Source organism: Thunnus maccoyii, chromosome 7 (assembly GCF_910596095.1).
Source record: "Thunnus maccoyii chromosome 7, fThuMac1.1, whole genome shotgun sequence".
NCBI lineage: Eukaryota > Metazoa > Chordata > Actinopteri > Scombriformes > Scombridae > Thunnus > Thunnus maccoyii.
The window spans coordinates 27595523-27612708 of record NC_056539.1 but is presented as its reverse complement, the minus strand read 5'-3'; the positions used below and the strand labels follow the sequence as shown (position 1 = coordinate 27612708).

The following is a 17186-nucleotide window of genomic DNA, read 5'->3' as shown; positions in this document are numbered from 1 at the left end:
TGTGACAAAATATCTTCGGTGAAAAGGTGTTCCACAGCCATGAACCCAACTCACCTAAATTAAAAGCAGTTATTACTGTTATTAGTTACACTTGTATGTTTCCTACAATGACAAAAAACAATCTGTTGGTTGGTCACCTACGTGGTCAGGCTCAGTTGATGCTCTGTCGGTGTTAACCTGAGTCAAATCTTGAAATGAAACTTGCAAGATGTCGTCTAGATCTGTGAGGCTGATTAATGTTTTCACGATCAGGCCACATATAAACACAACCACTGCCGCCACACTGCCTTCTGTGGGTCCATTCATGTTGCACCTTTGGCCATGCTCCAATCAGTGATCTCACTGCAGGTGTTTTGTCTTTGACAGATAATAGATTGGACTGCCCCATGTGGTTCATTGTGGTTTAACATAAAAGACTTTTCAAGTTCAAGCCGGATAGTTTTGGCAGTCCTTACATGGCACTGAGTATTATTGCCAGTCTGTCTTTGGTGCAACGTTAAAAGCTTTTGGTACGTTTAGTGACAATTATACTAAAGCTCCCCAATACAATGTGAATTTAAAACTTACTGGCCATTAATGAGACATTCATGGAAAGCAGAAGGATCTCTGTAGTATGTACTTATCATACATCTGTTCTTAACCCCATTTGAACTTTGGCATTTTTAAAATTTGACTTTATGGACCCTTGTATTTTGTAGGCATTTTATAACTACTGTGTTATTCCTTAATATTAATCTTTCATTTGTATTTCATATCTCACATGCAGCTCCAGAAGAAGCTTGACAACCACAAACACATGCCCCGTCCCTCAGATCCAGTCCTCCAGGCCCTGAAAGAGGACTGAGGGTCACGGAAAACAGTTGTTTAGACATTTACGAGGAAGTGATGACCCCTGTGTGGAAACTGGATTTTTCCTGGAAGATACACACACACAAACACACACAGACGGCAAAGAGAGAGAGGGCCAGTATTTCTTGGCTTCATATGAGAGACAGCTGTAGATTTCCGATCATGTCTCGGACAGCCTGGGGACGTGCAACAGTGGTCTTTGTTCCACTGTTATGACAGACGAGTGCAGGAAGGGAGGGAGACGTTTCAAAAACAGGAAGTCAATCAGTGAGTAAATGCAAAATGGAAAAAAACTACCTGCAGGGTGCCATTTGAAGGGAATGTAAATGTAAATATACATATATATAATGCAGTACTGTGCATTTGTGAAGAATAGGGGCTGAAAAATGACCAAGAATACGAGCATCCAATAGAAATAGGAACAGAACCACTGTGGTTACTGTCCCACTTTGGAGTTTAATGAAAATGTTTCGCTTTTACAATTTTACTTGAAGCTTTGAAACATTTCTAACACTTCAAAAAAACAAATTTGAAACAATTTAAAAAGTGATTCCCTGGATATCCTAATCGTACGTGGGGTGGAAGTACGCGTGACTGTGGTATGAATGCTTTGATTTGGTTCAAACACGCACACAGGGACATTTTCTTTTACAGATCATTTATCTTTGCATTCAGAGCTGTAAATATCTATACCATACCACATAACTGTTTTGAGTAAGGTATTTTGATTGATTATTTAACACGGATTAATGTGTTTCTTGATGTAGACAAAATTGATCTTCAGTGAAGCTGTTGGAGCCAGAGCTCAGGCTGTCTCTGCATTATTATTATATAGCTCCATCTAGTGGTCATTACACAGTTTGACAGGTTGATTTTGTGAATGACTAAGGCTTCGGTAGAAATTAATAGTTTTAAAATAGGGGTTTCTAGTTGAATTTTCAAGTGAAACTAATGTAGCATTTGAGGTATATTGTTGTTGTTGATTTTTTTAAAACTGTCTTTTAAAAGTGCACTTGGAAATAAAACTGCTTTGAATAAAAACAAAGCACAGAATCCACAGTTTAAACCTCCACGTGAGGATGAATTGAAAATGTAATCTTGGCAGCTTCAAATGTGGATGCTTTCATCAAATGCACCAAGTGTAGAGTAAAATTTGTTGACTGTATTTCCTCTATGGCTGGTGGCCAGTGGCTGGTAATAAAAGTCGCTAAGGGACTAGGTCGGGGAGTATTCGTAGGCAGAGCAGGGACCGTCCTGAAAGTGTTGGCTGCAACGAAATGATCGCAGTCTGGCCAGGCAGGACCAGCAGAATATCCCTCTACACTGAGAGCACGTCATCTTGTTACATCCTCCGTTTTTCTGCAACACAAAACAGCAACATACAGTATGTATTAGCAAATCAGGCACATTTAAACTACAACAGTCAGAAAAACAAGCATGCAACATTTGAAAGACCTCTTGAATTGACTTTGACACTTTCATTAGTAATACAAATTTGTCTGTAAACACACAAATGTGTTTGTGAAATTGTAAATAAATTTACTGTAATAAATGTAAATATATACCTGTATCTTGCAGAAGCAGTAAGGACAGTTCTTGCTGTTGAAAGCAATCCAGTCTTCACTCAGACATCCCTCCACAGTGACCTGCAGGCTGTTACGGCCGTACCTGCTCTCCAGCAGGCGCTGCCTCTGCTTACTGCCACTGGTGTAGTCGTCCCATAGAGCCATCAAACCCCCTGAGACACACACACAGCAACACAACACTGTTTCAAGGAGACACACAAACTAAACAATCAATCCAGAAATTGGACAGTGATTAAGTAAATCATTTCAATATTATACATGCTGATTTTCCTACTCTGTCATTTCCATCATGCAGAGATTTATCCACACACACACACATCCTTGTGTACCTTGTGACTGCGGGAGGTCTGCAAGAGTTTGCTGTGAATCTTTTTCTGCCTGTTTTTTCGGCAGCTTCTTTGCCTGGCAGTCATCTGTTCCATGGTAGGTCTTTTTGCAGGTAACACAGAAGGCGAAGCCACATACAGAGCACATCGCCGCATTGCTGGCCTTCTCCTGAATGACGGCAGATCCACAGGAGCGCCGTGGACAGTACACCACATCTGAGAGGAGGGGAGAAAAAAAGTCTTTCTGTTTATAAGGAAGAGCTAAAGATGTTTTCTTTTTGTTTCTTGTTTGCTCATTTTGCCTTATTTTCACAGTTGGCTCAAACATAGCAGCGGAAAACCAAAAGGAAATGCATGAAATGAAACAAAAAATTAATTTTAATACACTATTATGAAGTGACGAGTATAAAATTGCATGAAATTCATTGACTTCCCGAGGGAAATTACTTCACTCTCTATCATTACCATATCTCTGGTCATTTTGAGGTACAAATGGTTTGAAAGAATATTAGGGAAACACACCAGGCATACAGTCCAGAGTGGACTGGAGCAGGAGACGGTCATAGCGGCTGAACAGCTCCTCTCCTACGAGACTTTTCACCTGCCAAACAGGGAAAAATTAGAGAATAGAAAAGGACAGAAATAGACAGCAAATGTGTTAGAGAAGTCAATTACTAAATCCAGATGCAGATGTTTGTTTTGGCAATGAATAGTCGTTTTTTTGATATAGAAAATCAAAATGTTCCTGGATAATTCAGCCCAGTGTCCCAAAGCCTCAAAAACACAGACATCTATAAAGAATCTGTAGTTAAACTGTAATCTGTAGCAGCAAGAGGTGACAGACGGTTGTGTTCTGCACCTGTGCAGGTGTGGGGGTGGCTGTGCAGTCTGCTTGAGGACAGGTGACACCCCGGACGTTCCCCTCTGTTATCTGCAGCTTACAGAAATTGGCAAGACAAGCCTGGCAGAAGACGTGACCACACTCCAATATCTGCACACACTGTGAACCGAGCCAGCCCGTAAAACACACGCCACAGTCAAAAACTGTGCTGGCAAACACTTTCTGCTTCTGGGCCGCATCGTAGGTCAAGAGCTGAGACAGGAGAGCTTGTGCTGGGGTTAGGGAGAGACCAGAGAGGGATTGGTCTTCGTTTGGAGGGGATTTTTTGGGGTGAGCTTCTCCACCAAGTGGGACTGAGGAGCTTGAGGGAAGCCAAGAGGAAGCTGAAGAGTCCATCTCATAATATTTCTGGCCAGTTTGATTGGACTGAGCAAATGGAAGAAACTCAGATTTGTCTGCCTCTGAGGACAGGTCATTCTGGTGGTCAGCCTTAAACTCAGAGGTTTGGAAGATACGTTCAGGCTTGCAAACATCTGAGGTTTGTGAAGTTTGGTTAAAATCATTAGAAGTGTTTTGGACTTTGGTCTGTAAAGGAAGAGCCTTTTGATAATCCCTGTTTGGGCCTAAGTTTACGTCATTCTGGCTGACTTTGCTGTGGCTAGAGGTGAAATTATTTTGGCCATCCATGCAGGAGTTTAACGCCACAGAGCCAGCAATGTCTGCTTCGGATGATGGGGCGGAAAGTTCAGTTTTTTGTGTTTCTGAAACATTACAACTTTGGTCATCTCTGGATCCTGATGTCGGTGTGTCTTGATTGCTTTTTGCCTCTAAGAGTGTAGCATTTTGCGTGTCCTGGCTACAGTGCAGGGTATTGTGTTCATCAGAGGGGAGCTCCAGTAGATAATCAATATCCAGGAATCTGAGAGCATCCTCTCTTAGAAACTGTACCCAGGAGAAGAGCACCACAGCGCTTCCAGACGTCTGGTAGAGATCAATGAGATGAGCAGCCAGAGCAGAGAGCTGGAGGGAAGAAAGAGACTGATCTTTATTGAACATCTGCAGTCAGTTGTTATATAGTCCGTTACGCTCTTTCACATCCGCAGTTTTTAAATGACTCAAATGGCTTCTGCAGGTTACCTGCGTGTGTGTCAGCCAGCTGCAGGTGAGAGTGAAGGAGGGAGGGGAGGAGGAAGGATAGTTCTCGGGGAGTTCAAAGGTCAGAAGCAGAGGTGGGAGGAATGATATCTCATACTGCCTCAGCGTTTCATCTTAGGTAAAGAAAAGAAAAAACGCAAGTAGGCCTATAGGTACAACATGACCAAAGTACATCACCTCACACATAAATAGACATTAGTTATCAAGATTGTGAATTGTGGCTTGAAAGTCTTTTCATTTATTTGTCTTTTTATACCCAATAATTTGGGTGTATGTAACAGCAGAGAAATGGATTTTAACTATAAAAAGCTTCTTTAAAATAAACATTTATATAAAATACTGCTGGTTTCGAAATGTTATATAGGCCTATTTGGCTTTTCCAATTAGCAAAATCTTCTAGAAAAGTCTTGATTTCTAATGATTCTTGTGGTGAATAACTTATTTTCCTATTCCAGATTTTATTGATGGGATTACTCCAAAATCTATGGAGATTGATTTAGTTTCCAAAGCAAAGCAACAGCTAACTTTGTATCAAAACATCCACCCAACACATTTATATAGCCTAGGATATGTCGATAACACATGCATTTATTTGTTTTTTTGTCAAACTGACATATTTACCCTCCCTCAGAGCCACCATGAAAGCCGCTGGCAGCTCTACAGACACTCGGACTTCTCCGCCAGACTTGGGCTCATCCCGAACGAACTCCTCCGAACCCAAGATGCTGTAAAGAGCCAGCAGTTCATCTTCCTGCTCCTCCAAGTCCGCATTCATACCTCAATTCTTAAATAAATTGCAAACAAACTTTACTTTCTAATTTCTAAATAAAATGTCTCCTTTAGTGTACAGGGCAGTTGTTTAAGTTGCTTTGTGCCTTTAAACGGTGGTATACTGTAAAACCAGTGCTGTTCAGCGTGACTGCGGTTATTATACCAGAACTGCCCGTCCCACTGTTGACTCATCTATGTGTGATGCAAGACACAATTTACAGCAGCAACCACAGCCTACAGTACTGCTGTCATGGCAACAGGTCACAAACAACATTAAGTTGTTTGACCGGTGCATTCAGGTGCAGTTTACCTGTGCACCACCATCAGGCCTGTGAGGCTGAAGAACACAAAAATGAGACATTCGAGTTAATATTTGCACTTTACCTGAGTATTTCTATTTTCTGCCGCTTTATACGTCCACTCCACTACATTTCAGAGGGAAATATTGTACTTTCTACTCCACTACATTTATTTGACAGCTTTAGTTACTTTTCAAGTGAAGATTTGACACAACGGATGATATAACAAGGTTTTAAAATACAACACACTGTTAAAGATGAAACCAGTGGTTTCCAAACTTTTGGGCTTTTGACGTCTTACAAAAAGCTGTGTGTAGTCAGGGTCACATTTCAGATGTGTATGAGTTATTAACGGCTCCACCAAATAGTGATTTTTCCCTCTAAACTTGTCACACGGTTTCATTTCAATTATCCAAATTATCCAATATTTCACCAAAAATCAAGGATTAGAGAAGAATTTCAAAAACTGAAAACAGATCTGTGATTCAGAACTCTTCTTATCTCTCCTATTAATCATTTAATGACCCCTCGAATTCCTCTGGTGACCCTTTGGAGCTGCATTGGTACTTACATAAAGGATCTAAATACTTCATTCACCGCTGGCCATTAGTACAAAATCAGTGAGCACTATAAAATAAATCTAAACTCACAACATCTTAATTCAGGCAAACAGAAGCTCATTAAGGATCTCTTACATTACATTTCATTTTAACATAAAGTGTTACCATGTCATTCTGTGAGTGTGCAAAGTTGACATTTATTGGCCTGCATGTGGCGCTAGAGGAGAGCTAATAGAGTGACAAAAATGAAAATGATTAATTCTATGGGGAATGAATGTGGTCAGTAGACTGGATTTTGATATTTGTGTATCCAAGTGCAAAACTTGGCCTAATAATGGTAATGGACAGGTCACAGGGTCAATAAAAACATTACTTTCCCATCAACCTTTGTATACTGTAAATATCCTAAACAAATGTCATTACAATCTGGTTGAAAGTTGTCAAAGGAATCTTGCTCTGGACAGACTGGCTGAGTGACCAATCAGCTGAAACCAGTCTCACTGCTGGCAGTGCAAAAAAAAAAAGCAACAAGGCACATTTTATCACAATAAAAACTTAATGTGTGTATCACTTTTCTTACATTTTTTTTTTTACAAAAGCACATCTTTTGAAACTTTGAACTTAGTCATCAACAAATCAGCTAGGACAATATATTAGATAAACAACAATAATAGCATAAGTGATAAAGTTTAGATACATTTCCTGTATAAAAGAAGTCATATGCCAAAATCCAGCACTAGTTCCTACTAGAGTATTTTTTTAAATAGGCATTTCCCTGACAATAGCACAGAGAAGAAAAGACATTATTCCATTATTAATACGCTAATACTACAGCAACAATACATGCCAAAGAGAGGTGATTATGGCACTAAATATTGTTGTAATATTGTCACCATTAAGCCAAATATATAAAATCAAAACTCAAGAGTAAGAGAAAGAAATTATGTAACAGAAGTGCATCACTATATTAGGTAGATAATGTCATTTAGCAGTAATAAGCATGTTAAATGTTTGTATCCGTCAGTTGAAGCTGTAGTTTTCCTTCAGGTTGACTTGGCTCTCCAAGACCTTCTCAGCCATGCTCAAGGGTTTGGGGACTCTTTGGGGTTTCAACTTGACACTCAAGGGCCTGGGGACTGTTTTTGATTTCAACATGACACTCAAGGGCCTGGGGCCTCTTTGGGTTTTTAACACAACACTCTTCTGGAGGCCATCAGCTGATGCTGGATTGAGAGAGACAGATAGACAAAGTGTTGACATGCTCCAAAAGATAAAAACCAAATTAGTATTTTACAGATACTGTACATCAAAATGTTCATCCAAAGCATAACTTTATCCTTAAGATATCACAGATTCAAAACACTATGACAAAGTTACACATTATAATTTTATTATAAGCTTATTAAGTGATATTTATGGATTGAACTTCTGTGTCCTGGGGTAGGGGTTGGGGGCAGGTGTTGTTTGTTACTGTTGGAAGGAGAGGTCCTAATTCCCACCTGACGCCCGGATACATTCGTCCTTGTGTCTTTCATCCCATGCTTTCAGTTTACAGGTCCTGGAGCAGTAAAAGACCTTGTGGCAGCGGCTACAAGCGGTCAGCTTCACTGTCACAGAGCGACCGCAGTGGTAGCAGAACTTAAACGACGGCTTCCTGGGAAAAGATTCAAATGCACAGAGTTGGAAATGGGCTTTTGAAAAATGTTTTTTCTTAGTTTGCTTCTTAAATTTTGGTGTTAAATTCAACTCCATGTTGGATTAAGGCACAAGGTCACAAGAAATAGACAGTGTGCAGGTGCAGTACATGAATGTGTGTGTGTGTTCTCTCTCTAGCTGCTCTCTCTCCCTCTGGCCAACAGTCTGTCTCAGCAGATCTCCCATCAAGCTCAGCAGCTGGCGCCGTTCTTTGAATATTTCCCTCTCTCGCATGTTCAGAGCATGGAAGGGAGTGTTGGCAATACGCGAGTCCTACACAGTAACATAGAACATTACAGACAACTATACTGACACATTAAGTTAAAAACAATAAATCAAATCCAAAGCGTTCCTCTGACTGTGTATGAGTGCATCTATACAATATATTCATTTTCTGTTCATACTTTTTGTTTACACTTTTGTTTATAATGTTTCAGAAACACCTGTGTCTACCACCATTTAAATATATGAGGGGGACAAAATATTTGAAACACCTCACAATGTAATCCAATCAAATACAACATCACCACTACCTGTAACTATGGCTTCAAAAAGTACCACAAAATTGACACTCGATAGGTCTCAACAAAAACTAAAGGTCATAATTCTCACAAAGTCAGGGTTTATTGCATTATATTTGCATGTGGACATGTCTATGCTCTGCTAAGCGTACATTTTTATTGCCCGTTAAGAATAAAATTAAGTTTTTTGAATTCAGTTGAAATGCAGTACAGTACAGGAGTGTTACCTGGTTGAAGGAATGGTGTGCGTAGTCGACTGCAGTTCCCACAACATCGCCCACCCTAACTGGCATCAAGATGTCTGCACCAGCTTTTGCTAACATGTCCAACTACATCAAAGACACACACCGAAGACCCAGATAATACATTTTTGCTTACTATTTAGAGACACATATATTTCAAAATGCCTCACAAATACTGTGCAAAAATGTTGCTGCATAATAATAGATTGTAAGCGCTATAAGCATGCAGGAGCTTTTTTTCTTTGTATTTCACTTCTGAAAGTGTGTTTAATGGAAACTAGTTCTTCTAAACAGTGTTTGGGATTATTCTTTGGGATGTTAGACAAACACATGTAACAAACATTTTCTCATATATGATTAATAGTCTGTGTAAATGTGTGTATTGGTGTGTACCAGCTTAGCTCTGTTGCCACCCAAGTGGTAGTTGATGTTGGCGAGGACACAGAGGGCGCTGCCCACTCTGCAGCCCAAGGGGATGTTGGGATCTGCACCACCTTTCAAAAGCTCCTCCACTGCCTGAGCAAGAAAAAAGGAACAGGTCCAGGACAGAGTGAGTTTTAGTGGGCATGTATATAAGTGTGAGTCTGTGGAGTGTCTGTGTGTGTCTGTGTGGGGGGGCTACCAGGTCATTGCCACTTGCTATTGCCAGGGAGAGAGGTGAGTGTCCACTCCAGAGGAGGTTTGTGTTCGCTCTGTGGGAGAGCAGGAGGGCTACCACCTTGCTGGCATTCTGCAAAAAAAACAAACAAACAAAAAAAACAAGCACACAAGTTGTTGAAATAGAGAAAATCACTACTTTTGTGATTCACTTTCACTAAACCTCCTGCGATTCTGAGTAACTTTTGGGTAAGGTAATATAATAGCCATGTAAAGTTTTGATTTAGTAGCAAGGATATTAAATATGAAATATAGTCTTAGCCAGATGATAACTTTGCATTTTCTTCAGAATCAAATAAATGACAGAGACTCTGTCCAAAGTACAGTAAACTCAATATAACAATTCCAACAAAATGAACGGGCTCTGCATGGATTTGTGAGTGTGTAACATGATAGCAGTTATCATGTGTGCGACTACTGATTTGAACATTTTGCATTGTGTTTCACGAGCGATGATGTGTATAAATGGACTTTAAATTGCATTTTTTCCAAAGCTCTTTTCATTTTGCCATCCACATTCACCCATTCACACACACACACACTCACACACTGATGCAAAGTGCTGGTGGAACCATCAGGAGCAATCTGGGGTTTCCAGTCTTGCCCGAGATGACGTGGACAGGAGCAGCCGGAGACCGAACAACCAACCTCTATTATTAGTGGATGACCTGGTCTTCCTCCTGAGCCACAGGCGCCCTTTTGAATAATCTGACTGTGTGCATATACAGTAATGTACTCACCCGGTAATCGCTGTCTCTCTGGCAAGCCACGTGCAGAGCCGTTCGTCCTCCTTCTCTGGGACATGGGCTCTCATTGTTGCTCTGTGGTTTCTGGGCCTTCATGGAAATATGTAAAAGACTCAGACTGCAACTCTTTTCTTACCAGTTCAACTATCCTCATAACAATTACCACTAAGGACTCTGATAAAGGTTGAAGAACATACACACCTTATCCTGTTCATAGATCTCATACTGGTCACATGCCTGTGCGTCTGGATCTGTAGCAGTGTGCAGCAGCAGCTCTGTGATTCTGGGACCTGCTGGACCTTGCAGTGATGCAGCTACATGCAGGGGATATAGGCCTTTCCTCTGTCAAAAAACGTTAAAATGTTTAGTTGGTTAATTCAGCATTGTAGTGTGGTTTGTGCAAGGCAGAAAGGAGTGGTGCATTAGAGTGTAACAACTGTGAACTATAAAACTTGATTATACTAAAAACCTATTCAGTACGGAAAAAGAACTGCTGGCCCCAGTTTTCAATTAACTGACCTTTGATGATATTTGATATAAAGAAAAGGAAGTAAAAAGTGAGCTGCTACCTCAGGTGGAAGGGAAATGTCAGTGCGAGCTCCACATAGCAGAAGTCTCCTGACAGCCTCAGTGTCAGCCGCCATAATGGCCAAAAAGAGGACAGGCATGGGGACCCTGGATACGTTGGGGTCAGCTCCCCGTTCCAATAACAGCTTCAGCGTGCTCAAACGAACACGGTGCCTGATGAGACGAGCGCACACATAGAATTTGCACACATATAAGTGGACGTACGCAGTATACACAAAAAAACAGAACATCAGAAAAAAACAAACAGCACAGGAAAAGAGATGACAGGGAGGAACGGGATTAACTAACTCAGTTTTCATAGCAGCCATCTTGCGTACAGTCTCCTGTGTGTCCGAGTGCTGAGGAATCCCTGCGTGACTCAGAGCTTCTGCTGAGCGCTGCATCACTTCCTCTGTGACCCGAATTTCATAGCTGTGGATGGAGCGGGCGGAGTCAAAGGTTTCTTTCGGAGTCAGTCCTTTGTCTTTGCCCTGCTGCAGACAGACGAGTGAGTTAAAAGAGCTACAAAGTTGTTAAATCAGTTACAGGACGGGACGTCTGTGCTCTTTACCTGAAGTCTTCCTCCTGCTTTAGCTTGACGTTCCCTCCACTGCACGCTGCCCAGTGCAATGTGACCATCCATCACCTGAATGGAGCGCTCCACACCAGGCACCCCTTGGCTTCCTCTCTCTTCTCTCTCCTCTTCATCGTCTTCATTAAAACCCCTCATTAACTTCTCGAAACCTTCCTCAACCTCCTCTCTTATATCTACATTCTCTTTTCCTGACTCAGTTTTTCTCTTCTCTCCAAACTCTACACCAACCTCTTCAGTTTCTCTTTCATTAAAATATCTTTCCAGCCCCTTTATTTCTGTTTCCCCACTTTCCCACATTTGATCACATTCTCCCTCTTTCTCTCTTCCCTCCCCTTTGCTCTCTTCCTCATCCTCCCTTCCGCTCCTTACTTCCCTCTCTCTAACATTCTCCACTCTTTCTGTCTCACTGCTGTCTCTCTCCCCTCCTTCTCCCACTATCTCTCCTCTTTCCTTCTCCCGAAGGTGTTCAGTGTCTGCAGGGGTCTCAGGTTCATTCGGGCTAGTGCAGCGGTAAGCGGTAAGTTCACTGTCATTGGACACTTTATGGCTATGATGTGAGATGTGCTCAGTTAGATCTTCTGTTACCCTGAAAAAAGAAAGAATGCACAGGTTTTATATGCACACTCCATAAGTGGTCAAACAGGTGGTAATTGGAGCAAGTGCCAGATTTATATGATTAAAAATTACAATATTTTACCAGATTAAACGTATCATTGATTATGTTTTGTCCTGATTCTTATACGTGTGAGACATCCACTCCCAAGATAGAATATACATTTTCTGCAGAACACTAATAGCATGTAACAGAGGTGATATTACTCTAGTTGTATCCTTACTGGTCAGAGATGTGACTCTCATTGGTCTGGTTGCTCAGAGTTGTGTTAGTGGTCTGAGGTCTGCTGTTAGGGTTGGGTGTGTCTGTAGTGAGGTCCAGTGGGCTGATCTGAGGACTGTTCCCACACGGTGACTGAGACCTTAAAACCTGATGACACATCACAGTGCAAAAATGTCAGTATAAACATACAGTATATGTGAGCTCGCTTCATTTAAATGCATATGAACTACAATACTAGAGGTGATGAGGCAACACAGAGAAGAACCACATAAAATAGAATTTTACTTGTGTTTTGTCTGGTGGTTCAGATGACGTGGTCTGCAGAGACTGAAAAGGGTAGTAGAGGACATGACATACAGCCAGGGCAGACATGCCCTCACAATTCAACTTGTCAATATCAGCACCCATATCCAACAACAGCTGGATCACATCATTATGGCAGTTTACCTGACAGATAATAAGACAAAACAAAAGAAAGAAACAGAGAGACAAACTTGTTTTAGAAAGACACAATAGAGACAATAAATACTCATCAAAGGAATGAGACTAAAATCAAAGATTAAGACAAAAATAAATTAAAAAAAAAAAAAAACCTTTGAATTTTCACATAATTGTTAACTGTAATAATTGAATTGTTGACTCCAGTGTGGGTTTCCAAAGGATTTTCTTGTTAAAGGATAATAATCAAAGATCAAATCAGTGAACAAATGAAATTAACAAACAAATGAAAATGAAATAAATTGAATGTGTTACTGTGGCAGCGATCAGTGCAGTGTGTCCCTGTGAATCTGCTACATCAGGGTGGACAAAGCCCGTCTGAAGAATTTGTGAAACCTCCTGTAGTTCCCCTCTGGACGCCTGCTCAATCAACATCTCTGAACTGACTTCCAAAGGGCCTTTTGGGCCAAAACTGTCCCTGTTTAGAGAGAGAACTGCTGCAACATCCCAGTCCACATTTTCAGCCTGTAGTCTGAGAGAAACACACACAAATACATTGGCAAACTTATAATTTAATCTCACTTTTAATACAGTATGCAGTCATACCTTGAAATGATGTGTAGGTATTTTTCTTTTTCTCAATACACACAGTTTTGCTATACTCAAACAGTACTTTTTAAGATATATCTGACCTGTGTTTGTGTATGTGAGCCAGCATGCGGGCTTGTAAGGGAAGAGTGGAGAGTGGGTCTCGCTCATAGCCTAGGTACGGGTGAGCGTCTGGCTCCCACAGCTCGCCATAGAAGTGTTGATCCAGCTCTCTTCTACGACCAGGGGGCAGCGGCAGGTGGTCACCATCCGTCGAGTAACTCTCCAGGCCAGGGGGAAGAATAAAATTCTCATCTGACAGCAGATGTCTGTCTGTGTCTACCTGAGGAAGATGGAGAGTATGGAAGTGTAGTGACTACAGAAGACTCATGAAAAGTAACAACTTTTGTCCTCCATGCTAAATGTGAATCTAATCGAGTGAAAGTGGTTATTTGTGCTCCAACAAAATATGTCTTTTCCACAAAGGAATGGGGGAAAATTAAATTAGTTTTAATAGATTGCTTTGCTTTGTTTTGAGTAAAGTCAAAAACCAATATAGTAGTTCATTATAAAAATATGTTACCCCAGAGTCTGTCCTGGCTTTTGTCTGCAGACCGCTAGAAAGAATGGGAGGCTGATAAGAGGAGACAGAAAAGAGGAAATGTAACCATATAGATATATTTAACACATTTTTTGTGTAAGCACCACATGTTTACACATGTTTATACTGTCCAGTAAGGCGGATTGGAAGATTTACCAGTGATAAAAATAAATCAGTGGAGCTTAAAACACACTCAAAATACAACAATCCTGTGTCTCAAAGTTGTTTTAAACATGGTTTTGGATAGTGTGACAAGGAGATCTCAACAGTGTTTTAACTATAATAAAACATGATTTTTTTAAAAACCAAATACAAGTATGAAAATGAACTTGTTTTAGCCTGTTGTAGGATTATTATTTTACCTGACTTAGAGAATCTGTGTTGACAACCGGGTCCATATAGGCAGCATATTCAGGAAAGTTCTTCAGGCTGAAACCTCCCTCTATAGAGGTACAGAGCTTTAGCAGGCGCTTCCCAAGCCACAGACCCACATCCTGACGCTGGTCTGGATAACTAACTACACCTGGACCAAACCTCTGGTCAGCGTGGTACAAACCCTGGAGAGGAGAGGAGAGGCTTGTTGATATTCACTATTATCTATAAACTAAAACAAACAATCTGTCCCTCCAGTTTACCTGAAATGTGGCTCCATCAGGGAACAGCTGTTGTCCATATCCTTCCTTTCTGTTGAGGTAGAACTTGCCAATGAACTTGTGGCCTGTGGGCCAACAGTACACTCCATCACCATGTCTGTAGTCTTTGTAGAAAGAGCCCTCATAGTACTACACAAAGGATAAACAGAGAGGAGAGACAGATAGTGACATCATTCACGGACTAACAACAACATAGTAATTATTTTTATGTTGAAGAAGCTTTTTGCCTGTCATACACCGGCTACACACCATAGTTGAACAACCTACTACTAGTAGCTATAGTCTCTCTTTGGAGAAATATAAATTAAGGTTCATTAAAACTCAGCTAACTAACCCTCAAATGGAAAAAGAAGACACGCACATCATGTTTTCTCTGAGTCTTTATCATTTTAAGTTCACGTTACCTCTCCATTTCTCCAGCTGTACCTTCCTTTGCCGTGTTTGAAGCCGTTAACAAACTCTCCCTCATATTTGGATCCGTCGGGCCACTCCTGAACGCCGGGTCCTTCTCGTCTCTCTTCTCCGAGTCGAGCTCCTCTGAGGCCGTTGCTTTGACTCCCGGCCCCCGGCTCCGCACCTCGCCCCGGAGCTGCCGCAACACCTTTGCAGGTCGACAGCATTTCAACCGGGGCCGTAGCCTTCCTCAAAACAACCCACCTGAATCCATTTGAGTACAACTTCTTATAACTAGGTTAGTTATAAAAACGACTAATGTATTTACGCTGGAGGAGAAAACTTGTCAGAGGTCAGATTTGAGTTTTGACTTTCCTGTAAGCGCTGGTTGTCATGACGACAGTAGAATCCGCGAGGAGCTCTCACGCATGCGCAGACAAAGTTTAAGAAGAGTTTTATTCCGATTTTTCAAGATGATCTCCCAGGTTAAAGTTACTTTTATTGACCGACAAAGTAACAATATCTCGGCAGTATTCACTACAAATAAAACCACTCAATTTTATCTTTAAATTGAACTAATTAATCAATTTAATTAAGACTCATTAATCAGAAATGCCATAGTTTTAAAAAGTAAAGACACATAGGCTATAACGGAATTATTAGGAATTTATTCATGGGTTTATTCATGAAGGCATTAAATATAAAATATAAAGTATACTTATGAAAGAAAAGTTCATTTATTTTCAGTCTTTTCCCCCCTGTGAAATTAGGAGTTTTGAATGTCCGTAAGGGTCCATAATAACCTCCCTGCAGGCTGTGGCCTAATGAAATATAAATAAGAGTGGAAAATGAGAGTAGGTCATTGTCACAGAGCAGGATCATCCTTGTTGGGTGTAAGTGCCCCTCTATGTAGGCTTAATGAAGCAGGACCACCCTGTGAGTATGTGTGTGTTCATATGACACCTGACACTTTAGCTGTGACTGACACTGCTGCAGTGGAAGTATTGGATGTTATGTGGTGGTGGATGACACAGTTATCATCACAGTGTCATCAGAGCTGTGTAGAAAATTATTTCTATTAGGCCTACATGTTTCAAGACATGTGACAAGAGATCAGTTTTGTGTAGTGTTGTAATATAATGTTATGTATAGTATATGTCTCAATAGCATCCAAAAACTGAACAACTTAATCCTGAGACACACCCTTATTGCTTAAAAATATTTTATATTTCTATTTACTTACGAACAAAAATGAATTTAATGTGATTCTGAGTTTAAGCTGACTGTTAAAGAGCCAGCCTGTCTGCTCCAACTCCCACACATGAGGGTATGAGGGATGTGTTTTGAAGAATCACAGGAAATCAGATCATAATCAGTGTCCTGTTGTCTGTCTCCATCATAAATGCCCACAAAACAAAAATCGGTTTTGTTTTGCTGATTTAAGTGCCACTAAATTCCAAATGTGTAACTGTAAACACAATCGCGCTACCTTTAATTATTTAATACATCTGTTCTATGAACCCAGTTATAAACAGATGATTTTATCATGCATATTGTTTTTCTTTTGGCTTCTCATGAAATGCCCTGTTAGAATATTCAAGCAAATCTTAGCATATAACACCTTGTATTCACATATATTTAAATTTTACCCAACTAGATAGCAATTTAAGCCTTTTGAAGCCTAGTGAAACAGAGTCTTTCCTTCACTCCTCACCTTTCTGTTTTTACTATCCGGTTATGCTACAATTTGGAATAAATCCATCCAACCGTTCATTTCCTATTGATTCAATACACTGTATGGTGTGTCCCAGTTACTTACAGTACAAAGCCTACATACATACAGGATACAACACCCCTCTCATGTTTGCCCCTTTGAAAAAACACACAGGAAATATGTATACATGTTTGTATTGTGTACATACTTGAATATGTAGTTTCAATGTAAATGTCATGTAACTAAAGCATAATGCATGTAGGAGAAGGAGGTCAGATTTGATCTATGACATCACAGGAGCCTCATATCTTTGGTTCCCCTATTGTCTGTTCAGCAGGTTTGAGTGCAGCATGTTCATTGGACACCAGCGGTTCCTGCTGACTTTCTATTGAGCACATTGCCGTCTGTTTATGAAGGTGATGGATATTACGTTACTGCTGTTCCAATGGGCCAGAGTGATTTAGTGCTTTAACCACAATTCTTTCCACAAAACGTTGTTCACCCTATGCAAACACACACATTGCACCCCAATTCTTAAATGTATATCAGATAAG

General features: G+C 40.6%; 2 protein-coding genes across 3 annotated transcripts; both read right to left on the bottom strand.

Annotated features, from left to right (window-relative positions):
• Positions 1-1365: 1365 nt before the first annotated feature.
• Positions 1366-5676, bottom strand: LOC121900834 (E3 ubiquitin-protein ligase RNF14-like). The gene is made up of 7 exons (XM_042417390.1): positions 5379-5676; positions 4740-4870; positions 3621-4622; positions 3284-3362; positions 2765-2977; positions 2415-2587; positions 1366-2208 (listed from the first exon to the last, which is right to left on the bottom strand). The coding sequence occupies exons 1-7, from the start codon at positions 5530-5532 to the stop codon at positions 2065-2067; spliced, it is 1896 nt and encodes a 631-aa protein (XP_042273324.1). The 5' UTR covers positions 5533-5676; the 3' UTR covers positions 1366-2064.
• An 859-nt stretch (positions 5677-6535) lies between these two features.
• Positions 6536-15327, bottom strand: ankmy1 (ankyrin repeat and MYND domain containing 1). Of its 2 annotated transcripts, none has more exons than XM_042417857.1 (19): positions 14930-15327; positions 14508-14654; positions 14235-14429; positions 13855-13905; positions 13376-13614; positions 12999-13215; positions 12531-12692; positions 12247-12392; positions 11387-11996; positions 11125-11309; positions 10818-10989; positions 10450-10590; positions 10243-10338; positions 9468-9575; positions 9239-9361; positions 8831-8932; positions 8192-8355; positions 7887-8041; positions 6536-7610 (listed from the first exon to the last, which is right to left on the bottom strand). In XM_042417857.1, the coding sequence occupies exons 1-19, from the start codon at positions 15143-15145 to the stop codon at positions 7408-7410; spliced, it is 3432 nt and encodes a 1143-aa protein (XP_042273791.1). In that variant the 5' UTR covers positions 15146-15327; the 3' UTR covers positions 6536-7407. The 2 variants fall into 2 exon arrangements, with proteins under 2 accessions (XP_042273791.1, XP_042273792.1); XM_042417858.1 differs by having other exon boundaries at positions 11125-11306.
• Positions 15328-17186: the final 1859 nt, after the last annotated feature.